This window comes from Astyanax mexicanus, chromosome 15 (genome assembly GCF_023375975.1).
Source record: "Astyanax mexicanus isolate ESR-SI-001 chromosome 15, AstMex3_surface, whole genome shotgun sequence".
NCBI lineage: Eukaryota > Metazoa > Chordata > Actinopteri > Characiformes > Acestrorhamphidae > Astyanax > Astyanax mexicanus.
The window spans coordinates 30065170-30088610 of record NC_064422.1 but is presented as its reverse complement, the minus strand read 5'-3'; the positions used below and the strand labels follow the sequence as shown (position 1 = coordinate 30088610).

General features: G+C 37.7%; 1 protein-coding gene across 1 annotated transcript in view; it reads left to right on the top strand.

Annotated features, from left to right (window-relative positions):
* Positions 1 to 23441, top strand: part of myo1d (myosin 1D) — a 136543-nt gene that overhangs the window by 32665 nt on the left and 80437 nt on the right. The window contains exons 2-11 of the mRNA XM_007259173.4: positions 1153 to 1361; positions 3199 to 3292; positions 6421 to 6586; positions 7422 to 7475; positions 8696 to 8791; positions 11508 to 11624; positions 11824 to 12027; positions 12840 to 12985; positions 13092 to 13206; positions 13403 to 13573. Coding sequence (XP_007259235.1) covers positions 1153 to 1361; positions 3199 to 3292; positions 6421 to 6586; positions 7422 to 7475; positions 8696 to 8791; positions 11508 to 11624; positions 11824 to 12027; positions 12840 to 12985; positions 13092 to 13206; positions 13403 to 13573 — 1372 coding nt within the window. The remainder of the gene's footprint in view (positions 1 to 1152; positions 1362 to 3198; positions 3293 to 6420; positions 6587 to 7421; positions 7476 to 8695; positions 8792 to 11507; positions 11625 to 11823; positions 12028 to 12839; positions 12986 to 13091; positions 13207 to 13402; positions 13574 to 23441) is intronic.

Below are 23441 nucleotides of genomic sequence, written 5' to 3'. Positions count from 1 at the left end.
GTGGGAGTTGGACCTTGGCATGTTGATTTCCAGGTGTTGTACTGAATTCTCCCATCATGCAAAAATCTGACTCCCCATCTCATGCAAACCTGTCATGTAGTAGAACGAGCATAACAGTGTGTGCATGCTGAAGGGAGTCAACCAGTGCTTTTTCTTCTACTGTTGTTTAGTGGGTGATGATAGACTGTCTCAGCTTCCTGTAATTGGTCAGAAAGTCTGAACTAGTCTAATTAAATAATCTTCCTGGGTTTGTGTGCTGCAACCATATTCTTCAGATGCTACAAGTTTGTACATTTGGCTGAGGCATTATTTGCAATGGAGGTGAAATAATTTCTATTTCAATTTCTATGCAACTGATTTTTATCCATTATTTTACCAGTAATTGTATTATTTTAGGTTGGTGTTTTAGGACTTGGTCAGATTAAAATTAGCCTATAGGGTTAACTCTGGCATATTGACAAGCTGCCCCTGCTGGATCCTTGAGCAAATTAATAGATGGATTTGGAAAGTGCTGGCAACCTTTAATTTAGTATTTTTAAAGATTGAGAATCTTTAGGAGCAGATTGATGTATCTATCTGTATGTCCATGTAAATATGTGTGTATTTATGTACTTACTACTCTATTTGTACCTTTCCTCATGTCATTGTCTGAAATAAAGCATGGGAAAAAACATTTAACAATAAGATAGATGTAGAAAACATTGTTATAATAGATTTTTTTCCCATTTTCCCCAGCCCTATGTTTACATATTTTCTAGTTTATTGTCCTTGATTACAATACATTTATTATTTGTGTTCTCTGTTTATAAAAGACTTTTGTGATCTTTGTTATTCACCTGTACAGAAGAGAGCCAGTGATTGCTTTTAAATCCAGTGTAAATAGATTACAAAGCCTAACACTGTCCTTACAGCTTTGTGTTTCTCAGTGTGTGGAATGTGAGAGCATTAAATCAGATATGATCTGTCTTTACTTAAAGCCTTCAGTCCTTCCTGAACAAATGACAAACCACTGTACAAACACTGCAGATATATAGCCTACCCACACATGAGTTCTGACTTCTAAGGCATGTTCTCTCTATGATGTATTTATTTGAATTAGTAAGACAGATACTGATCAGATTTTTGTGGTTGTTTTTGCTTTTCTTTGAACAGGTTTGAAAAGGGTCGCATCTACAGCTACATTGGGGAGGTGGTGGTGTCTGTGAACCCTTACCGTGCCATGAACATCTACGGGCGGGACACCGTCGAGCAGTACAAAGGCCGGGAGCTGTACGAGCGCCCGCCACATCTCTTTGCCATCGCAGACGCTGCATACAAAGCCATGAAGAGAAGAAACAAAGACACCTGCATCGTTATCTCAGGTTGTTACAATGTGCTCGAAGTGTGTGTGTCTCAATATGGACACAGCATGTCATGTGTATAATAAGATTTTATACAGGGTATACAGGTTGTAGAATCCTCTGAGATATGTTGATAAGGAGCCAACTTATTTGGGGGCAACTTGCAGTGCAGACCTATATATATGAAGTTTCTCAAAAATCGTCATTGAGACTATAATCCGGTGTGTTTTATGCTGAAGTGCAGCATCATACAGGAGTTTTAGTGTAGTTCTCCAGCAGTATTAGCTTTAGCCAAAAACGCTCTGAGCGCTAGATCTTTGGTCGTCTAGAGGTGAGCATTTTCGGCCTATACCCTGCTGGAGCATTGCTGTAGCAGCATTAGCATTACCCGCTAACAGCACTATGTGCTAGCTCTTTTGCCGTTCAGAGGTTATTATATTGGCCTGTATCCTGCATGTTTACCCCGTTAAAACCAGCTACGTAGAACAAACCGCTAGCTAATAACACCCATACTTACCTGAACACTGAGGGTTCCTCGGTGTAGCGCTGTCGGGCAGCATTAGCTGATAGCTGTTAGCCGCTAATGCTAATGCTCCAGCTTCAGGAAAAAAATCTGGAAATCTAAGCTTACTGTAAATGAACATAAGCCCTTTACTCACCCAAATAAACTGTTTTCAGAAAAGAAATCTGTGTAGATTAACATCCATTGCTTGTTTGACTTTTGTCTTACTTGTCTGAAATGTTTTTTAAAGAATTACTTAACTTAGCTTAGCTTTACAGTGAATTAGAATAGAAACATGGTGACACCTTTGTTCCTTACTAGAGTCACATAAAATGCCTTATAATCCATTGTGCCTTATGTATAAAAATAGACCAGAAAATAGACGTTTGTTGACAATGTGGCTTATAATCGGGTGCGCCTTATAGTGTGAAAAATACGGTATGTCTAATAGGTCAGCCAGGTATACTATACCATTTCAGTTATCAGTGTACAAATTTTACTTGCTCGAAAAGTGACTAATACAGTTCAAAAGTACACAATTTGAGATTTAGCACAAGTGAAACCCTTCAGATTACCTTCTATATTGAACTTTAAGCTATTTAAATCCAGCTTTTCCTTCTTGAAACATATCATTTACTTGCCTTCTTAATTACAGCCTTGGTCTTATTTTTGGTGTGTTTTCTTACAGCCGCAGTCAGTGCTGGTATGGCCGAGTGGATATAATGTGATTAGATCTGTGGTCAGAGGAGAATTGCTCATCGCTGGCGTAGTGTGTGTGGTTCAGTAAGAGTGGACCATTCAGGGAATTCACTCGCATAGCATATGAGCAAATAGCTTTGTCATTGGGCTCGTTCACTGAGGGTCCTTTGTGCTAGTGAAAGTATTTGTGGTTAATTCACAATACTGACTCAGTGGCACGTTGTTACATATTTATTTTTCGTCTGGGAATTTATACTGAGGCGGAGCACATACTTTTGGGCCGAAATTGCTGGAGGCGATTGGGAGTTTAAAAGAACAGATGCAATTTTGCCTCAGAATGAAAACACTGATAATGATCCCAAGTGACCACAGGTTGTGACTCCATTGCAGAAATATTTGGGCTATATTTACTGCCATCTAGTGGTTAAAGGAGGCATAGGAAGAAGATTCTGGACTCGCTTCTCATTATCATATACTGTTATCACTTAAACCAAACAGGTACAGTATGTGTGACCTATTGTGTGCCAGTGCACTGAATGTGTGTGCTTATTTTATGACTTTTTACAGGGATACAGTACAGGAACCCAGTATTTGAGTATCTGTGTCTTATCTGTGGTTCATGACTTATTTTTCTGTTTTTTTTTTTTTTTGTTTTAGGGGAGAGTGGAGCTGGTAAAACAGAAGCCAGTAAATACATTATGCAATATATCGCTGCTATTACCAATCCTAGCCAAAGAGCAGAAGTGGAGAGGTGAGTAATGACATGTATACATTTGTTATGCTTTACAGAGCCTCTATATAGACCCTCTACGTAATGTAAAAGTTCTACATAATAAAAAAAATAGTTGTACAGCCAAAGCAAGAATCACTTAGGAACCCACTTTTCCAATTCCAAAAATCCAATGTTTTGTCAGTATTTTGGGCTCACATGAGTGGAATTTGAGATAGATGGGTTCAATGTGAGCATTGGCTATTGTATGAGTTTGTACATGTGTTGCCAAATTATTACAGTCCACCTTAATCTTACAATGGTCCCATCTAAGCCCTGTGTGTAGTTTGCAACCCAAAATTGGCACATTATTAACTCCATCTGGTTTCATCACTGACCCTAATGGGGCCCATCACTGACCACCATATATTTGGGGCTAACATGGAACCACTGGTTAAACCTTTTGGTTCCCAGTTGGGCTACCACTACAGGATCCACATGGGCACATTATCTGGGGATTATATTAGTAATCGAGTCATCTACTGATTAATCGGGCGATTAATTGCCTAATCAGAGGTTAAAGGACCCATTTTAAAGAACACGTTTTAAAAAGTATAGAAAGTAACTTGATAATAGTGATATCTTATGTAAATATTGTTAACTATAGGTTCAAAATGGACTATTAACTCCCCAGTTAATAGAGACAATAAAGAGTAAGCAAAAAAACAAGCTCATTCATTTATTATTATTATAGCTCTGGAAAAAATAAGGGACCACTTTTTAATTTTAAGTTTTTTTTTAATTTTACCAAATTGAAAACTTCTGGAATATAATTATGAGGAAGATAAATGATCACAAGCCATTAAACCAAGCTGAACTGCTTGAATTTTTGCATCAGGAGTGGCATTAAGTTATCCAAAAGCAGTGTGTAAGACTGGTGGAGAAGAACATACCATGTTGCATGGAAACCAGGGTTATTCCACCACAACTCTTGAACTCTAAATTTGATGAATATGAATTTGTTTTCTTTGCATTATTTAAGGTCTAAAAGCTCTGCATCTTTTTTGTTATTTCAGAAACTGATTCAGAAACTGAAGTGGTGACTTATTTTTTTTCCAGAGCTGTATGTATGTATGTATATAACCACTATTCAGCTAATTCTATTAGAGGACTCTTTTAGAGCTGAGCTGAGCCCAGTACCCACAGTAAGAGTGAGCAAAGTTCTTCATCACTCAGGAGTGAATAATACATTATAGTGGGTCTCTGAAAGGAAATGACAGTAATGGAAGTGAAATGTAGGGCAGAGTGAAAATAGCAGTGAGCTGGAGGAGCTGAAAACGTAATGGGTAGTATTTAGCCGGCTCAGCTGTATGAATGACAGGCGTCTGTACTAAGCACTTGTTTTACTGAACTGTATGATTCACAGAATGTGAACACACATTCACATGTCATTCTGTCACCTCTGCTGAGCAGTAAAAAATGCAGGCTGTCACCTTTCAGCCCGGAAAGCAGTTCTCTTTTATGGCCCACTTGCAGTGATATGCTATTATCAGTCTAGTCTAGTGATCCAAAGTTCAAAACTGTGTTAAAAACAAGTCATTCAGGAAAGTGTTTTACACCACCTCGTTGTTTTCAGCTCTACTGAGCATCTAGGGTAAGTTTGTAGTTCTATAATTGCAGACTGTAGTCTTCCTGTTTCTCTGCAAACTTTTATTTTTTTTTAATCCTCATTTCACCCTGTTCTACAATGCTCAGGACTCCACAAAACCACCACAGAGCAAGAATAGTTTTGCTGATGGGTCATTTTCAGCACTGCAGTGACACTGATTGACGTGAGTACGAGTGGATCAGACGCAGCAGTGCTGCTGGAGTTTTTAAACACCTCAGAGTCACTTCTAGCCTGTGTAGTCCACCAACCAACACAAACTGTGCAGCAATAGATGAGCTTCTGTCTCTGACTTCTGACATGTACAAGATAGACCAGCTAAGTAGGAATGTCTTATTGAGTGGATACACTGTTTTAAAAACTCCAGCAGCACTGCTGTGTCTGATCCACTCATACCATCACCATGACCACCACAGCGACAGTGTCACTGCAATGCTGAGAATGACCCACAACCCAAATAATAGCTGCTCTGTGATGGTCCTGTAAGGTCCTGTAAGGTCCTATTAAACAGGGTGATAATAATGAATTAGTCAGTATTCTGTGTCGACAGTAAAGCTGAGAAAATTGAATCAAGTGTAGAATGAGCACTGCAAAAAGCTAAATCTTAGCAAGAAAAAAATTCTAAATTTAAGACAATACATCTTATTTTCTTCTCTGATAAGACTTTTTGTCTTATTAGGCATTGTAAATGTTAGATTATTTTGCTAATTTTAGGGGTAATTATCTTAATCATTCTTAGAATTTACTAAGAATTTGTACCTTATTTTAAGATTTTGAACTCAAAATAAGCACAATCAAGCAGCAATCAAGTTATTCTGATTCTTGTGTCCAAAAACAGTGACTTTATTGCTTGATTTAGGTGTTACTTTACTCATGTTGAGACTTTGCCATTTGCTTTTTTGTAAGAAATCTTACTAAGAAAATTTTGCTTACCCCGTTGGCAGATTTTTTTTTGCTTAATATACATATATTTGTCTTAATTTGCATAGATTTTGTTTATTTTTTTGTCAATGGATTTTTTTGCAGTGAAGGGAGGTCATTATCATATTCTGGACTGTGTATATAGATGAGCTTACTGAAATATGGGCCATTGGTCTTAGCCACTGGAGTCTGTACAGACAGTCTACACCCAGTGTAGGTTTCCAGTGTAGATTTTTGTTGGCAGTTCTCTGCATGTTTGTGGGTGTGGATGTACTGTAGGTCACTGTGGTGATGCAGATGCTGCCTGTGTGCTGAACACACTGCGGTTTGACCCGCACAGCTTTCACCATGCTCGCTCTGGACTATGGTAATGATGATATATATATATATATATATATATATATATATATATATATATATATATATTTAGGCCTTTGTGACCATAGACATGTGCATAGTGGCTTACAGTGGCAAATAAAACCTTTTAGCCAGTTTGAAATAGACAGAGCCTCAAAGCATGGTAAAATAATCAGGAAAAAACTAATAAAAGCGTTGGTTATGTAAAGTGTGTCTCTTTTTCCAGGGTAAAAAACATGCTGCTGAAATCCAACTGCGTCCTGGAGGCTTTCGGAAATGCCAAGACCAACCGCAATGATAACTCGAGCCGCTTTGGAAAATACATGGATATTAACTTCGACTTTAAGGGGGACCCCATCGGTGGCCATATAAATAACTACCTACTGGAAAAGGTAAAGAAAGACTTTGTTAGTCTGTAGGGGTGTAAGAAAATAGTAATACATCAAATTGTATTGTATTGTATTGTAGTATTTTGTTTTATAATACTGTATTAATTTTAGTATATTGGCTACATATGAAGATTGGTTCATTTTGTGTTTAAACTGTTACCACTAGATAGCAGTGTAGTATTCTATGGTTAGGTCTCACTGTTCTTATTGGATTTGTCTTTGTTTTCTGGGGTTATATGACCATCTGTGCTTTCAATATATTGTGATATATTGAATCTTAAAGCAGCACTAGGTAGGATTTCCTTGATTTTTGATATTTTTAAAGAAGTAAAATTACAGCTTGAAACTCACTGCAGCGCTGCATTGAGGTGTAATAGGAGGAATAGCGGTGCTCTCGTGTCTGTGCCGGAGCTACTCTGAGCTCAAACCAGACTCTGTACGTTTTCCGATGCGGCCGCGACCAACGCCCGCGAGAACTGCGACCTGCTTTCCGACCTTTAGTTCTAACAGTTCTACAAAGACTACTGGTTCATTCTTTACAAACTTACATACAGACACTCTGGCAGAAGCTGGAAAGAGACCAGATATGTCTGTGAAAGCCAGAAAACAAGAAAGAGAAACTAATCCACCTGAAACATTTGTTACACTCTACAACTGTAGGGGGAGCCCACTAGCACAAAATCTCAATCCTACCTAGTGGAGCTTTAAATGCTGTTTCGTGATACGTTTCATATTGCTATGTTCTTGCCAATACACCGCCGTATTTGTCATTGTTTTCTGGGGTTGTCTGTCGATCTGTGTTTATTGTGTTTTACATTTTCTTTTTCTGCACATTCAGTCTAGAGTGATCTTCCAGCAGGAAGGAGAGAGAAGTTTTCACTCCTTCTACCAGGTAAGAAAGCGTCAGCAGCAGCAGTGTAGAAATGAGTCTAAGGTTAACTTTTGTTTTTGAAGTCTGGTGTGACTCACATGAGCCAGATGCTCCCAAACCCATATTTATGACTGCAGAGCTGCAGCCATCTACCGAAAACAAAGGATTACTCACTCTTATGCTGCTGGAAATAACTGTGTTTAAACTAATGCTCTGCTGCAGGCTTTCTTAACTGTCTGCTCTTCATCATGTTCTATTTGTGTGTTATGCTAATTTAGCATTACACCAGTCTACTGTGATGTTTTGCCTCCGTTTAACTTGACTTAGAGCGCAAATGCAGTTGGAGTGATAGCAAAATACACTTTAAATGCTTATTTTTTAATTTGACTAAATACTTTTAACTACTAAGCGAAACAACCCGAAAAGTCAATTTTGGGTTTATCATGTAGCTGGTTAACTATTTGAACAGATAATCCTGAGCAAAGCAGTTGTGCCTGAATGCAATCAAATCCTCACAGCAATGCTCCATAATCTAGGACAAAGGTCTTTGTGTTCCACAGAGACAGTAAGTCCAACAAAAGCAAGATTAACTTTCTTTTTTTTTTTTAATACCACTGATTTTAGAAGAAGCAATGAAGGTGCCAGTGTCCCAATATTTGTGTCCATATAGTGTAGCTTTATTAAAGCAAAAAATAAAAACCATGGACAGTTTTATTGTGTGCCTTTATCGACAACTTTTCAAATCATTCTCAAAAATGTTGCTCTCACGACACTTTAATGACCCATTGATTGATGCATATTATTAAAAAGCATCAGTTAATTTTTTTTTACCATTTAGAACATGTTACATAGTTGATGATCCTTTTTTTCCCCAATAGAATTAAATAATTTGGATTAAAAACATGGAAAATTCTTTTTGTACTGCCTATTAGCAATGGCAGACCTGGGCAGAGTCAGTGTTTTATCTTCTCCTAGCGATTTAAGAGTAAAACCCCTATAAATGCTAAATGTCACTTTTAGGACCGGCAACACCAAAGCCTTTGCAATACTGATAAATGTTAGTTGAGCCTTCCACATCCCTCCCACTTCTATAATATTGTAGTGGCACCAATATTTAATGGAGGATTTCCAAAATATAGAGCAGCCAGTATTTAGCAGTCAGCAACAGAAGAATCAATGGCATCTTGTTTTTAATTATGTGTTTTTTCACCTTTATTCTTCTTTTTCTTTGTTTGACACAGCTTGTGAAAGGAGCTCCCGAGTCTTTGCTGCGATCCTTGCACATTCAGAAAGACCCCACAGCTTACAATTACATTAAAGTTGGAGGCATGATCAAGGTATTATTATTGTTCTTTTTATTTATTTATTTATTTATTTATTTTTTACATTTTTACTGTTGAATACAACGAGGGCCCTATTTTATACCTTGTGCAAGTGCATCATGATGGTCATTGCTATCTTACATCCTAGTCTGGAAATGAGGTGTGTACATATTAATTTCTGGTGTATTGCTATCTTGACTGTGGAGAACACGGGTGCACCACTGCTTGAAAAAAGCCTACACAACGGTCAACCGTCAGACGTTCATTGATATCTTAGCAACACAGGCAGAACGCACGTACAACCTCGCTCGTTAAACACACTAGGACATATGACGCAGTACTCAAACCAAACTTTTACATCACATCTAAAAATATATATACACAATTAAATAGTATAGCTGTTCCTGTAAATGCCCTGCTTACGCACCTTCACACTTTTCATTTATTTGTTTATTTTTTTTTTTTCCTATTTTCTTCCCAATTTACATGGCCAATTACCCAACCCACTCATTAGGACTCCCCCTATCACTAGTGATGCCCCAACACACCCGGAAGGTGAAGACTAGCACATGCCTCCTCCGATACACGTGAAGCCAGCCACCGCTTCTTTTCGAGCTGCTGCTGATGCAGCATTGCCGAGCAGCCAGCGCACTTGGAGGAAAACGCAGCGGCTCGGTTCTGATACATCAGCTCACAGACGCCCTGTGATGTAGACATCACCCTAGGAGTGATGTGGGGAGAGCGCCATCTACCCACCCGGAGGGAGCAGGGCCAATTGTGCTCCCTCTGAGCTTCGGAAGCTTGATGGTTCGAATCTGCTTAAATGTTAGACCGCTGGACCACTCGGCGCCCACACTTTTCATTTATTTCACGTTACACTCAAAACACACCAGTAATTAATTTAGAAAAATTAGCACATGCCTTTTGCAAGTTTCGAGCCGCGCAAGGCGTACTTTTCCCATTAAAACTAAAGTATCAACATTTTTATTTCCACAGCACAAAAGCAAGTGATGCAAGTCTAAGTGTGATATGTTGCATGTTATGTAAGCCTGTCATGGCTCTGTGTTGTTGAGTCAGTGAGCTGAATTACAGGTGGCTGCTCAGCTGGGTCTGCTCAGAGTTTAATGAGAGAGAACAAAAACAAATTTATGGCAGTAAACAAGATGATGTCATGGAACAGGCCGGGTTGCGGGGGAAACACTGCTGTAGTGCAGTCTAGAGCTGTTTGAACATTGTGTGCCATGCTCCACTTTTTTTTTTTATTGAAAAATTTTTGGTCAAGCATCATTCTGGGTCCAAAAGGGCTGTGGTTTCCAGAGCTACCTACTGTACGAAATACGCCCCAGTCTGCAGGCAGAATGAGCCACAAGAGCACTGGAATAATTAGAAACACCAGAGTTGTTGTTTTCTGAGGGCTGGGGAGATGGGGAAATTAGTTACTGCGCCAGCGCTTCTCTGGCTGTAATTGAGGAGAGCTATAAATGCAACAGCAGAAATAATACTAAAAAAAAAAAGCATGGGTATATGCAGAGAGAGCGCTACGGATTTCTTTACTCATGAGACTAATTAATACAGTGAGAATTAATTAATGTTAGGGATGTGACTAGGTGTTTTGAGATGAGGCCTTTGGGATATGGTGATCTGTCATGAGATATTACTGTCGTCTTAAAATAGAGTTCAAACAGGTGGGGTGAAACTTGGACTCATGCATGTGCACAGTTCAAGCTGATAAATGTCATGCAGTAATGCAACAATATGCAACAATATGTGAACTTATGATGAAGTATTACCTCAGGGGACAGCTTGGGAAGGCCCACCCCTGTATAAGTTGTGAGGTGTTATCTTTTGAGTTAGGTTAAACGCTAACGTGACATGAATTAACATAGTTTGAACAAACCCTGATGGAAGAGACTTTCAATTTCTGAAGTTGTGCAAGCATTTAACATTTAACAGTTGACAGTGCCACTTGTGTACATTGAATAGTGTAATTGATTGTGGTGTAGTATATCTATGTCAGCAACAGGTGCAATGCTTAATTGTGATGGTATCTTTTTATTAAGATGAAGTAAGGTGTAAATGATGGAACAGGAAAACATGGAAAAATCGGAAAATCCGGAAAGCTTTTGGAGAGCATTTCATAAAGAATCCTACCAAAAACGAAATAACTGTTAAGTATACTGGAATATTTTGGAGATCCTGGTAAAGTTGAGATACTGAGCCACTGTCGTTGTAGAAAAAATGGTATAAAGCTATGTATATTTATTTACTCTATAAAATATTATTTGAGCTGAGCATATTTAACACGGGTTTGTACTTTGATTAAGCATCACATAAAAAGCTGTGTATATCAATTTTTTTTTTATTATTATTATTTTTATTTATTATTATTTTTTATTTTTACTTTGGCCCTGTTTGAATCTGCCTGTTGTTTTTCTATATGGTGTATATTATATTTATGATGCTCTAAATGTAGCCTTCCTTTTACACTGACTTCAATTTACAGTTAATGTCTACCAAACCATCATACGTTTGCTGTATTATATGAATCCCTTGGTTTGTCATAACTGCCAGAGAAACCCTCATGTAAAATTTTACAATTTTGTTTCTCTAAATTTGTTACAATTTACATGTAATAGCTGTTAATGATGTTTGTTGTGTGTAGCTGGTCTCTGTGGGCTCTTAAAATAAGGCTTCTTATCCTCTCCCTGTGTCTCTTCTGTCACACCTGCAGTCCTCCATCAATGACAATGCAGAGTTTAAAGCTGTAGCAGATGCCATGAAGGTGATTGGCTTCACCACAGAGGAAGTTCATACAGTCTACAGGATCCTGGCTACCATTCTGCACCTGGTACTTTCTATTATTTACACTCTTTGTCTGCATAGTCAGTGCAGTATTTTGTGTTATTTTTACTGTCACAGTTTATTACTGTTACCATTTAATGAATGTTCATAGTCATTAAAAGATATGTAATTTGAACAGATATGAGCTTTTCCTTTTGTAATGTGTCTGAGACAGATTTAACAGTGGCACTGTGTCTTTTTTTCAGGGCAATCTGAAGTTTGGCAGTGATGGCGATGTGACTCTGATTGAGAATTCGAAGCTGGTAGCAGTGCTGGGGGAGCTGTTGTCCACTAAAGAGGAGAATGTTGAGAAGGCCTTACTCTACCGCACTGTTGCAACGGGACGTGATGTCATTGACAAGCAGCACACGGACAAAGAGGCCAGTTACGGCCGGGATGCTCTAGCTAAGGTAAACCTGATCATCAGCCTGTACATAAGCTAAATTGAAACTGTAAAAAAAAGTAACTGAAGCACACATATGTTTATGTGGATGAAAGGAAACTATTTTCTGTGTAATATTTTTCCAGATTTCTGAAATGTGGAATAAAAGTTACAGCTGTAACATACTGTGTACATAATTAATGCTGCATAAAGTAGATAAATATTTACAAAAAAGACATAAAGTAATTAATGTGTGCTTTTAACAATGGTCAAATTATTATGGCCTTGGATCATCAGACACAGGGTGTCTGTTGTACACTCAAGGCTAATAGATGCATGAGGGCAACAATAATTATTGTCTGGCCTTTACAGACAGAAAAGCTACTGTGCATTGCGCTCTGCTGCATATGGGGAATTAATAGCCACAGACCTGTCAGAGTGCTCATGCTAGCCCCTGTCTACCAGCAATATGCCTACAATGAACACACAAATATTAAATTTAAACCATGGAGCAATAGAGGGACAGATTACATAAATTTGGTCAAGAAGTCCAATTGATTGTGACTTTGTTGGATTTTGTTGCAAATTCCTTGGTGCTTAATACAGCAGGGCATCTTTAGAGGTCCTGTACAGTGAGGTGTTTTGGTGGAGATGTAAACATACTAATACGTAATGATAATTCAACTAAACACACATATCAAACAGAAATATAATAGATGAATATAATTTAATTCACAATATGGCTATAGAGAAAAAAAATCATTGAAAATAAATCTCTGTCTACTTATGTTATTCAGTTTGTACTAATTGCTGTGTATTGACTGCATTGTCTTTGCCTAGGCTATTTATGAGCGCCTCTTCTGCTGGATTGTGGGAAGAATCAATGATATTATTGAAGTGAAGAACTATGATGCAAGAGTCCATGGGAAGAACACAGTAATTGGAGTGCTGGACATATATGGCTTTGAGATTTTTCAGAACAACAGGTAAAATATAGTGTTTAACTAAACCTAATCTACTAATGTACTTAAATGCTGTATATCTAGGTTTTCTTCTATAACATTTTATCTCTATCTTTTTTTTCTGCTTCAGCTTTGAGCAGTTCTGTATTAACTACTGCAATGAAAAGCTGCAGCAGCTCTTCATTCAGCTGGTGCTGAAGCAGGAGCAGGAGGAGTATCAGCGAGAGGGCATCCCATGGAAACATGTGAGACTATTTTGGGATTTCCCTTATTGCTTCTAACCCAAATACATTTGTTTACTGATGTTTCAAATGCTTCAAAACCTACTTTATGAGTGGTTTTGCAAGAATAGCCTGCTCTTTAATGTTGTACAACTATCATACATCTCATATAAACCTTTGATGTGTGTATGATGTGTGTGTTTGTGTGGGCTCTGGGCAGATTGATTACTTCAATAATCAGATTATTGTGGACCTGGTGGAGCAGCAGCACAAGGGAATCTTCTCTGTTTTGGATGAGGCCTGTATGAACGTGGGGAAGGTGACGGATGAGATGTTTCTCCAGGCACTCAACGGCAAACTGGCCAAGCATGCTCACTACACCAGTCGCAAGGTAACTTATCACACACCAGACGCTTATTAAAGGGTTAAAAAGCAAAAGCAACATATTCTAGACTTAATCATGATTAAATTACGGTGTTAATTTTCGGACAATATGGACCAAAGACCTGATGACATCAGTACATGACATCAAGTATTGAATTATTATGTAAGAAAAAAAAAAAAAAAAAAAATATATATATATATATATATATATATATAATCCTGTTCCAATGTCTGAATATTTGTAATACTTTAAATTTATCTTTGTTATTATATTTCCTTTATATGAATACATAATTAGATTGTATTAAAATGGCAATAATATTGTTTATTGCAATTATTTTTGGGGTAGTACATCATACTCTAAACAAATTAATATCTATACAAATATAAATATTCTGATGAGCTGGTTAGCAAGTTATAATGCAGTGTAAATTATGGCTATAGTGTTATACTATAATACCCCAAGTATTTTGTGACACTATAAAGTTTCAGATTCATGTTTTCTAGCTTTCTAACAAATGTAAAGACATAAGATTACATTTCTTAACTTATCAAATTATATAAACTTCACCTAAACTGAAATCTGTTGCATTGTACGGCTTTAAACAGACACAAGAGGGCATCGGTGATCAGGAAAAGCCAACCAGCCTAGTTTACTCTATATTGAGCTCTCGGTGATGTCACTGACAACCAATGGGAGCTATTGAGCCTGGTGTCTCACAGCCCTGGCAGAGGGTGCATGAGAGGGAGAGCGTGAGATGGAGGAATACTAAGCTAGAGATAAACAAATAGGTTTAGTTAGCACTGAAAGGAAAATGGGACAAATGACTGAAATTAGATCACTGATTATTCTCCAGATTAAGCTGTAGGTAAATTTAGGACGTGCTGAGACTGCATGTTTTCCTCCATACTGGATTTTTGTGCACATACAGCATGATGGGCTGAGAGCCAGGGAGCTGTAGGCAATGACCTGTGAGCTAAAAGTGAGCATGTACAGCAAAGATGCTGTTTCATTACATTCTGTCCTCTTGTAAAACGCGAGATGTGCATTCACTGATATAGCCAGCCTATTTATATCATTTTTATATCAATTAATAATTTTGTTTTAATCGCTGCTTATTACGATTCTGATATACCCAGTAAAACCTCAAAACACACTGATGAATTACTTTAGCTATAATATGTTCTTTTGACCCTTATTCATGTAAACATGCAAAGAATGCCTGTGATTGGTCACAAGACACACAAAGCTCTCAGTAAAACGTTCACTGATTGGTTAGAGCAAAATGAGGAATATGTAAAGTAATAAGAGCAGCCAGCATGGCTACATTCGGCAGATGCTATAATCAAAAACCTGCTTGAATGCAGACATATTAATTAGCAATTAGCATATAGAGCTCATTTGTAATGCAGGAGATTACTGCTCATTGTAGAGGAATCATATCACCGTTATTTCAGCTGAAGAGAGCGAGCGGAACTGATGCATTCCTGCTTTATGTGTGTGAATGCAGTGTGTTTAATATATGCATTAACATTTCTTTAAATGTAACCAGAGAATAGAATGCGCTAAAAATATAAAAAAAAACTTTGTCAGTGTATTTCACCATATGCATTTTGTTTAATAAAGATTTTTTACTTTTGTTTGTAAGACAGTAATACTCTTTCCTATACCTGATAGTGTTTTTTGAAAAATACCTAATACAAAAAGGCCAAAATGGGGAAAAAAGCTCGCAAATATAAAAAAAAAAAAGATTAAAAAAAATATATATATTACAAAAATTTGTGTTAGTAATATTATGTACCATAATATTGTATGTTTAATTTTTATTGGTTGACATATTGTATAGCATACACCCAACCAAGGGTCACGTGCTTTTTAAACATTTTTAACATTTAAACATCAACATGTTAACCTTCCAGCCTTTCTGAAGAAAGTGTTGTATATTTATTTATATATATATATATATATATATATATATATATATATATATATATATATATATATATATATATATGTATATATATATATACATATATATATATACATATATATATATATATATATATATATATATATATATATATATATATATATAGCTATATATATAAGCTAAATATGATTGTAGCAGTTTTTGCAATACAAATCAATGTAGTTGTTTTCCCCCATTGTGTTAGCGGTGGCTTGAATGCACCCTGCCTTGTTTAGCTAGCATACTTTACATTACATTACATTTGGCAGACTCTTTTGTCCAAAGCGACTTACAATAGTGAAGTACATAGAGTAATAGAAGTTAAAGGTAAAAACATCTTCAACTTCTAATACTTTTGTACTTCACTATTGTAAGTCGCTTTGGACAAAAGCGCACTTAGCGTACTTAGCATACTATACTACCATTCATTCATAACATCCATGATTTTTGAACACTTCCTTTTTGCTTGTCAGTATGTGTTGTTTACCCTTTTATTTCATATATTTCAGAATAGAAAACAATAGGGGTTTGCATTGCAGCAGTGACTGCAGTTGCTAAGACCTCGTAACACAACATTAGACTGTGATAGAAGTAAATAGCTAATTTTATTCATTAATTTCAGTGATTCTCTTTTCAAAACAAGACCAAACTGGCCATTTCTCCTATAGCTCCTTTACACTCTCTCTCTTTCTCTCTCTCTCCCTCCACAGCTCCTCTTTAGACTCTGACATTTAGTCTTTGTATCAGTTCCGGCTGCAGCTCTGACCTAATTAAGTGGCGCTCATTAACAAGGCTGTGGCTAAAGCTCCAGAGAGACCTTTTTTTTTCTCCTTCTTGTTTTCCTCCTCACACTTTTTCTCTGCAGTCTTCCGTCTTCCAGAGAAAAGTTCCACACTCAACTAGCTCCGAAAGTGCGAAGGCTTAACAGACTGCATGACTTGAGGCGGTTCTAGCAATGCAGTTATTTTCCCTTAACTAGGAAGTTTGAAAACTCTGGTGCGAGACAGGATATGAAAGAGAGAGAGAGAGAGAGAGAGAGCACTATAGGAAGCTACAGTTCTTTCCTAGTGCCTTAACATGTGAGATCTTCAGTGTCTGCCAGACTCAGTGTTTTCTCCTCTCCTCTTTAATGAGAGGCCTGACAGGCAACACGAATTCTCTGTGTTCTTTTAGATTCACACTGTCATAACCTGCACTGGCTGAAGCTCTGAGGCCGGATCACAGCAGGCAGGGAGAGAAAGAGAGGCAGAAATCCTTCATCGTTGAGCAAAGTCTCGTTCTTCTTGTTAGATCGCTTCCTTTTTGGTGCTGCTGAAATCGTTTTTAATGGTCTTTTATGCCTGTCGGGGGATGCTTGTGGTGTCCTTAGTGAGTTTTATGGGAAAAACAACAGAGGAAACGGTGCTGCTGAGAGTTTCCTGCACAGCAGGGGTTAATATAGATGTACTGACAATAGGGGTGTTACTGTTTGACATTTTCATGGCATGAAAGTCTAGTCAAAAGTCTAGCACTGTTGCACAGGATTGCAATGTTGAGAAAAAGTTTAACCCCTTAAAATCTGTATGTAAACATCAGTTCTATAGGTCCCAAAAAATTAACCCTGTGGGATTCTGCAAGATGTGTTAAACTCACTTGTTTCCAAATAATTTAATATTTTGTATGTATTAAGGGTAATAACTGAATAATGTATCCAGGGTTGTAGGATTTAAAACCACAGATGGAGGTGAGGAAGCTGAGAACTTAGTCAGATGTGACTGTAAATATAATTAACATTTTATTTATTTTCTAATTTTAATCCCATTGGAAGGACAATTACCCATTTCCTGTTTCATATAAACTCACCCGTCACTACCAATGCCCCTAACTGTAGGTGAGTGGCCACTAGCACATGCCTCCTCTGATACATGAGAAGCAGACACATGTAACTCCTTTTTTTTCTTTTAAACTGCCACTAATACAGCGCCACCAATTAGCCAATGCACTCAGAAGAAAGCACAGCATACCAGCTCCAGTACATCAGCTAAGAGATGCCTGTGCTGACCAGCATCACACTAAGAGTAATGAGGGGAAAGAGTGCCATCTACTCACCCAGAGAGAGCCAGGCCGAATGTGCTTTCTCAGACTCCAGCTGCTGATGCTCATGGCAGGCAGGATAATCAAGAATTCAATACAGCAAACCTCAACAGGACCTCAACAGGCTTTAAAAGAAAACATAAGCATTGCCTTGTTTTAATATGATACATCACTTAGACATAATCTTGAAACTTCAATTCTGAAACAGTTCACCTTCCGGATCATTTGACCACAAAGTTACTTTAAAACACTACAGTAAAATCACTTTTTGTGTAAAAAGTCATTAGACAGGATCTAGTATTGCGTCCCAAGACTTGTTTCATGTCCTTGAAAGCCACAGAATCTTTGCATTGATCTCTGAGAAAAGATTAAGCAACTTCCTGCATTGAATGTGAAGGTCATTTCTGCGATTCATTTGTCTCTAAGCATGGACAGTTCTAGCCAGACAATGCCGGTCATGATAATCGCCACCTACTGGCACCCACCATCATTTCATGTAATTCATGTCACCTTCTTATAAACACGCTGACCAGTGTTTAAACCTGATGTTCTTAAGTTTTGGGATTTTGGGGGGTTTAGGGCCCTCTCTGGTGAAAATGGCTAATTGCACCGAGCATGTGGACGAATCATTTTAAACTTGGAGGGTGTGATGCGGTCGTCTTTCAGAGTGAATGAGTCCGATGTTCAGTCCCGGTTTTAGCATGGATTCTATTGCATTCCTTTTTGGCTTCGGAGCTTGTTTTATGTTTCTTTGTTTTTACTATGAGTGAATGAGCTCTGAGTTTCCCCTTCTGAAGTCTCCATTGCTCCACCACCTGCATCCTCTTTTATAGGCTGTACATGTGATGTAAGTACGTGAAAACACGTGACGTGGCCAGCAGAACTCCTGCGAAAAGCGACCCGACTCCCCTGTTTTTACAATGAATTTATAATGAATACATTAGGCTTAGCAGGAATGGTCATTCCACATTGTACAGACATAGATTAGAGTCTGCATTTTGAAACCCAAGTGCTTGCTATACATTCTAATCTAGGGATGTCCTATGCAATTTTTTTATATCCAGTTTCGATCTGTGTACCTTAATGGTATGGATTGGCCAATTCTGATTTGATGAGCTCTTTAGGTTTGCATAATCTTTGTGCTCCCAAGTGGTGCAGCTGTCTTTAGGAGTGTAAGAGCGGATCTTATTATCAGGGAATTGGTGGTTTGATCCCTATTGTTGCCGTTGCTGCGAGTCGAAGAGAGCATAATTGGCCCTCAAGAAATTGTATCTACTCTGCTTTCTAAGGGGGTCGTTGGCCCTTTCCCCCCCACCCCCCACCATCACTCAGGATAATGTTACTCTCCTTCCTTATTGATCCTGTGTGAAGCCTCTGCCTGTTAGGGTGTTATGCGTCCAGGATCTTTTATTTTATTTTATTATATATTTTTATACTAAATGAATGGTAGTGATAGCCTGTGGTATTTGATTGTATGATACAAAAGCAACATATTAACAGATTTTCTCAGCAGAAACTTTTTCTTGGGTTTTTGTCTGTCCCCAAGATTCTCCCTGCGACCCCTTAAAATGGCTTTGATCCTCTTAAATGTGTGCTACTCTCCAGCAGCTCTTAATTACAGTCATTTGCTGACACAGGCGTCCACGCCGTGACTCCGACATCACGTTTAGAGCCAGGTGGGGGGGCTTCAAATCTCCCTCCCATTTCCCTTTCCCCGTCTCTGACTTCCTGCCAGCAGCACGTGGCAGCTGGAGGTGCAGGCATGTGACAGGATGCTGCTGTAAAAGCCCATGGCAGCATGGCTGATTGTGTGGAGGTGAATTTGTGCTCATTAGCTGATGAAGCTCTCTCTGTGCGCAGTGTCTGTGAAGTCAGCTTATTAGTTGCTGCGGTCTGAACCCAGCCATGTGCCACACCTGGCCCAGGGACGCGTCAGCTCCACCAGAGAGCAGTTTATTATAGCGGGAGGTCATGCTCCGTCTTCAATTACTTTACATCAGGAAACCTTGCGTTTTATTTCTTGGGTGAAACAGTTTGGTACATGTGTTTTTGCGTATTGAAAAGGCCTTAGAGATGCTGTATCTTTTTATTTTAAGCTAAAGGAGCCCGTTTCTTTATTTTACTCAATTTCTCTGGTTATAGTATAAATCTCTAATGATGTTAATTATAATTTAATGTTAAATCTGTTTTTTGACAGTGTATAAAACAAGATCTATTGTTAAACAAACTGCCGAAGTTTGAGTGTAAGGCCATTTCATTTCCAAAGCTATGAGGGCATTTAACATTTGGTACCACTTTGAAATAAGGCTCTTTTATTTAGAGTTTATTAATAGTTTATAAAGGAGTTTATTAATGGTTATAAATAAATAAAAAAATACTAATACTTAAATACAAAAAAAAATAAGCACGTAAATAGAAAGAACAACAGTGACAAATTACTTTTTTTTTTTTACACATACCTAATAAAATAATATAGAAAGTCAGTTTAGTCCTTATAATATTTTATTGTAGTTAAATGAATAAAGTTATTAACATAAATGTTAAAGGTGACTGATGAAAAAGACAAAGTAAGATAAGCATCTAGTAGTAAGATCTGAGGTTTAACAGTATAAATAAATGTGAAATCACAATACGGTGTGCAACTGTGTTGTAACTGCTTATTAATGGTTAGTGTGCTTGGAGTTTACTTGATTATCCTCTGCTTGTAAGGTAGGCTGGCTTTAAGATACTTTTAGCTTAATTCTGTTAGAACTGTTTTGGTAATCTTGGGCTTGTTGGGACTTGTTGATTTGGGTAGCTGATTCAGGTGTGGTTTCTGGCTAGTTAAGGTGTGAATTAGAGAGGTGTGGCTAACAGCCTGCAGTTGTTGATAAATTAAGTGTGTTATCCAGTATTCATTTAGTGTGCTTGGAGTTTACTTGATTATCCTCTGCTTGTAAGGTAGGCTGGCTTTAAGATACTTTTAGTTCAGTCATGTGACTCCTTTGATGCGTTCCCTCCACTGGCTTCCTGTTGCCGCCCGCATCAGATTCAAAACCCTGACGCTGGCCTACAAGGCAAAAAACGGACCAGCACCTTCATACCTGATGGCGATGGTCAAAGCCAGATCTGCACCAAGAGCTCTTAGAGCTTCCAGTACGGCTCGGCTCGAACCTCCATCACTCAAAACACACAGAAAACAGACATCCAGACTCTTCTCTGTGCTGGCACCAAGGTGGTGGAATGAACTTCCACTGGATGTCAGAACAGCAGAGTCACTCACGGTCTTTAAACGTCGACTGAAGACACATCTTTTCAAAGAGTTCCTAAACTAAAAAAAAAAAAAAAAAAAAGGTTCCTAGGGTTCTTAACATGATTAAGTTCTATGTATCTCTTGATCCTAGTCTACAAACTAGCTTTGGATATCTTAAGTAACTTTGAAGCACTGTTGTAAGTCGCTCTGGATAAGGGCGTCTGCTAAATACCATAAATGTAAATGTAAATGTAAATGTAATGGTTTATCACCTAATTAATAACATCAATAAACTAATTTATAAACTATTTATAAACCCTTCATAAAGGAGCATTTTTTTTAAATGGTACCTAACCTTCTTAAAGCAGCTTTGTCACGTATGTGCTTGGAATTACACAATGGAAGGCATTACAACCAACAGAGAACAGTGCAGTAAGTGGTGGGGTAATGATTGTAACAGGCGAGTAGAGTGTTTTATTAACATCTGGCAGAGTGTTTAAGTTAAGTGTAGTTTATTTAGGGTGTTTAAACTTTTTTTTTTTAGTCTTCAATTTTATTGCATTTTATGGTATTATTCGATTATTATGCCAGTGGCTTAAATTGGGCTTAAAGTGTCAATAATTTTGTTTATAACAATTATTTCTGGCGCATAAAAGAATACAATTATTGTGACTCTGCCTACTGCTCACCAGATGTTTGATAGACAACGTGCCTTGCCTCTTATATCAGTAAATCAGTCCCTCACTAAGGATAATGGGTCACACTATAAGGATGAGGTGTTGCAAACCAACAAAAAAAAAACAAGACCGGGTGTCTCCAAACATTTGACATTAGTATTTATGCTCAATTTATTAATTTTGAGAGAGAGAATTATTATTTACAAATATATAATAATTTGGTTGGGACACCAGTAGGCCTCAGAGTAGATTTGAAGTGATAAACATCCTCAGTGTCCAGAGCAGGGCTTCTTGTCAGCACTGGATTTGAGCTTCATTACTGATATGGCCGGGTGCCAGCTTAACTAGCTAGCCTGCTGGTGGAGGAGGCACAGGTGGGGAGCAGGATGGCATGCTGCTGGAGCTCACAACAGAACTAGAGGGACGAGTTTTGGAGCCTGAGACTGTATGACCAAGCAAAGCCAAGCCTTAAAGCTGTCTACACAATTACCCACTGCAGAGAAAGCTGTCTGCTCCACTTCTATTCCAAAACGCCAGAGGCTGCTTTATTGGTCATGGATTAAACCTGGTCTTGGACCAAACTAAAGCGCCAATTAGATGATTGTATAAATATAAATGTCATTTTTATTGTTATTGTGATACAGATCTTATATTACTCACATCACAGAAGGCTACAGTGTGCAGATAGATGAACGGCTGATCTGGGTTTAAATAAAATGTTGGGAAAAGCTTGATATTTTGATGATTACACCCAAACTGCAATGGATAAATCAATTTTTAACCTGGCAATTTAGCAACCTGTCTGTGTCTGGTTTTTTTTTTACAGAATTAAAGATACAGATTTTTTTTGATGTGCTGTTAAGTTGCATATACAGTACTATGTGAAAATATTATGCACTTTAGCATATTATATTCATATTTATGTTTATGCTTCAAACACCTTACAATTTATCTTTTCAATAACAACGCTATTGTATATAAGAATATATTTAAGGATACATAAATATAATAAGAAAATAGTGAATATCTTGTGAGGTTAATTTAGAACAAAAACTGGCTTCCTCCTGGCGTAAATCTATTTAATTCTAGCACTAGCTTACCTGATTTAACATCATTAGGCACTGATTTACTAAAATCATAGTATAATAACTAATAATACAGACATCCCAAGTTGCAAAAAAAATATTTCAGGAAGGTACCCACAGACTTGGACCCTCCCCCAATCCCCTGCCCAAAAAAAAAACTCTCGCACACACCAAAGGATACCAAAGGATAATAGACCTTTGCAATCATTTAGTGCAACCCTGTGGGCAATGCTAAAATCACTACTACAAACTGTACAGCCGGCAAGACTTTCTTTGTTTTTTTACTTTTACCAGACGTGGGAAGTCTAAATACTGTGACACATAAACATACATTTATTTATAGTCCTTTTTGGTCATATCTCTCCTCATGGGTGTCTAGTATTGTTTACTTTAATACTATTTTCTATTTTACTGATTAAAAATATCGAAATGAAAAGGTCTGTGTAAATAATCTTTTGATTAACTGTACTCCAGTGTGAAGTGAAGTCAGCCACTGTCTCTTTTTAAGCTGCCGCTGATATAGCATTCCTGTGCTGCACCTGTGCTGACCGAAATCACATGATCTGGCATACAATAAAAAATCCAGCGCCTTAGTCTCCTGGACCATTAAAGCCTATTCTACTAGTTTATTCATCAGAATGTTTTTTCTGATTAGCCCTCCCACAACATACAGCACATATTGTACTATTAGAGGAATGTTATGCTGTATTTAAACAGAACTTATTCAGGGTGGACTTGCTTGTGATAGGGTTAATGCATTGCAAGCAGTTGTGATGGGTAACTGTGTCATTGCACTCCTAGTATACATGTATTAAAATTGGATGTGACTTATGTCTAT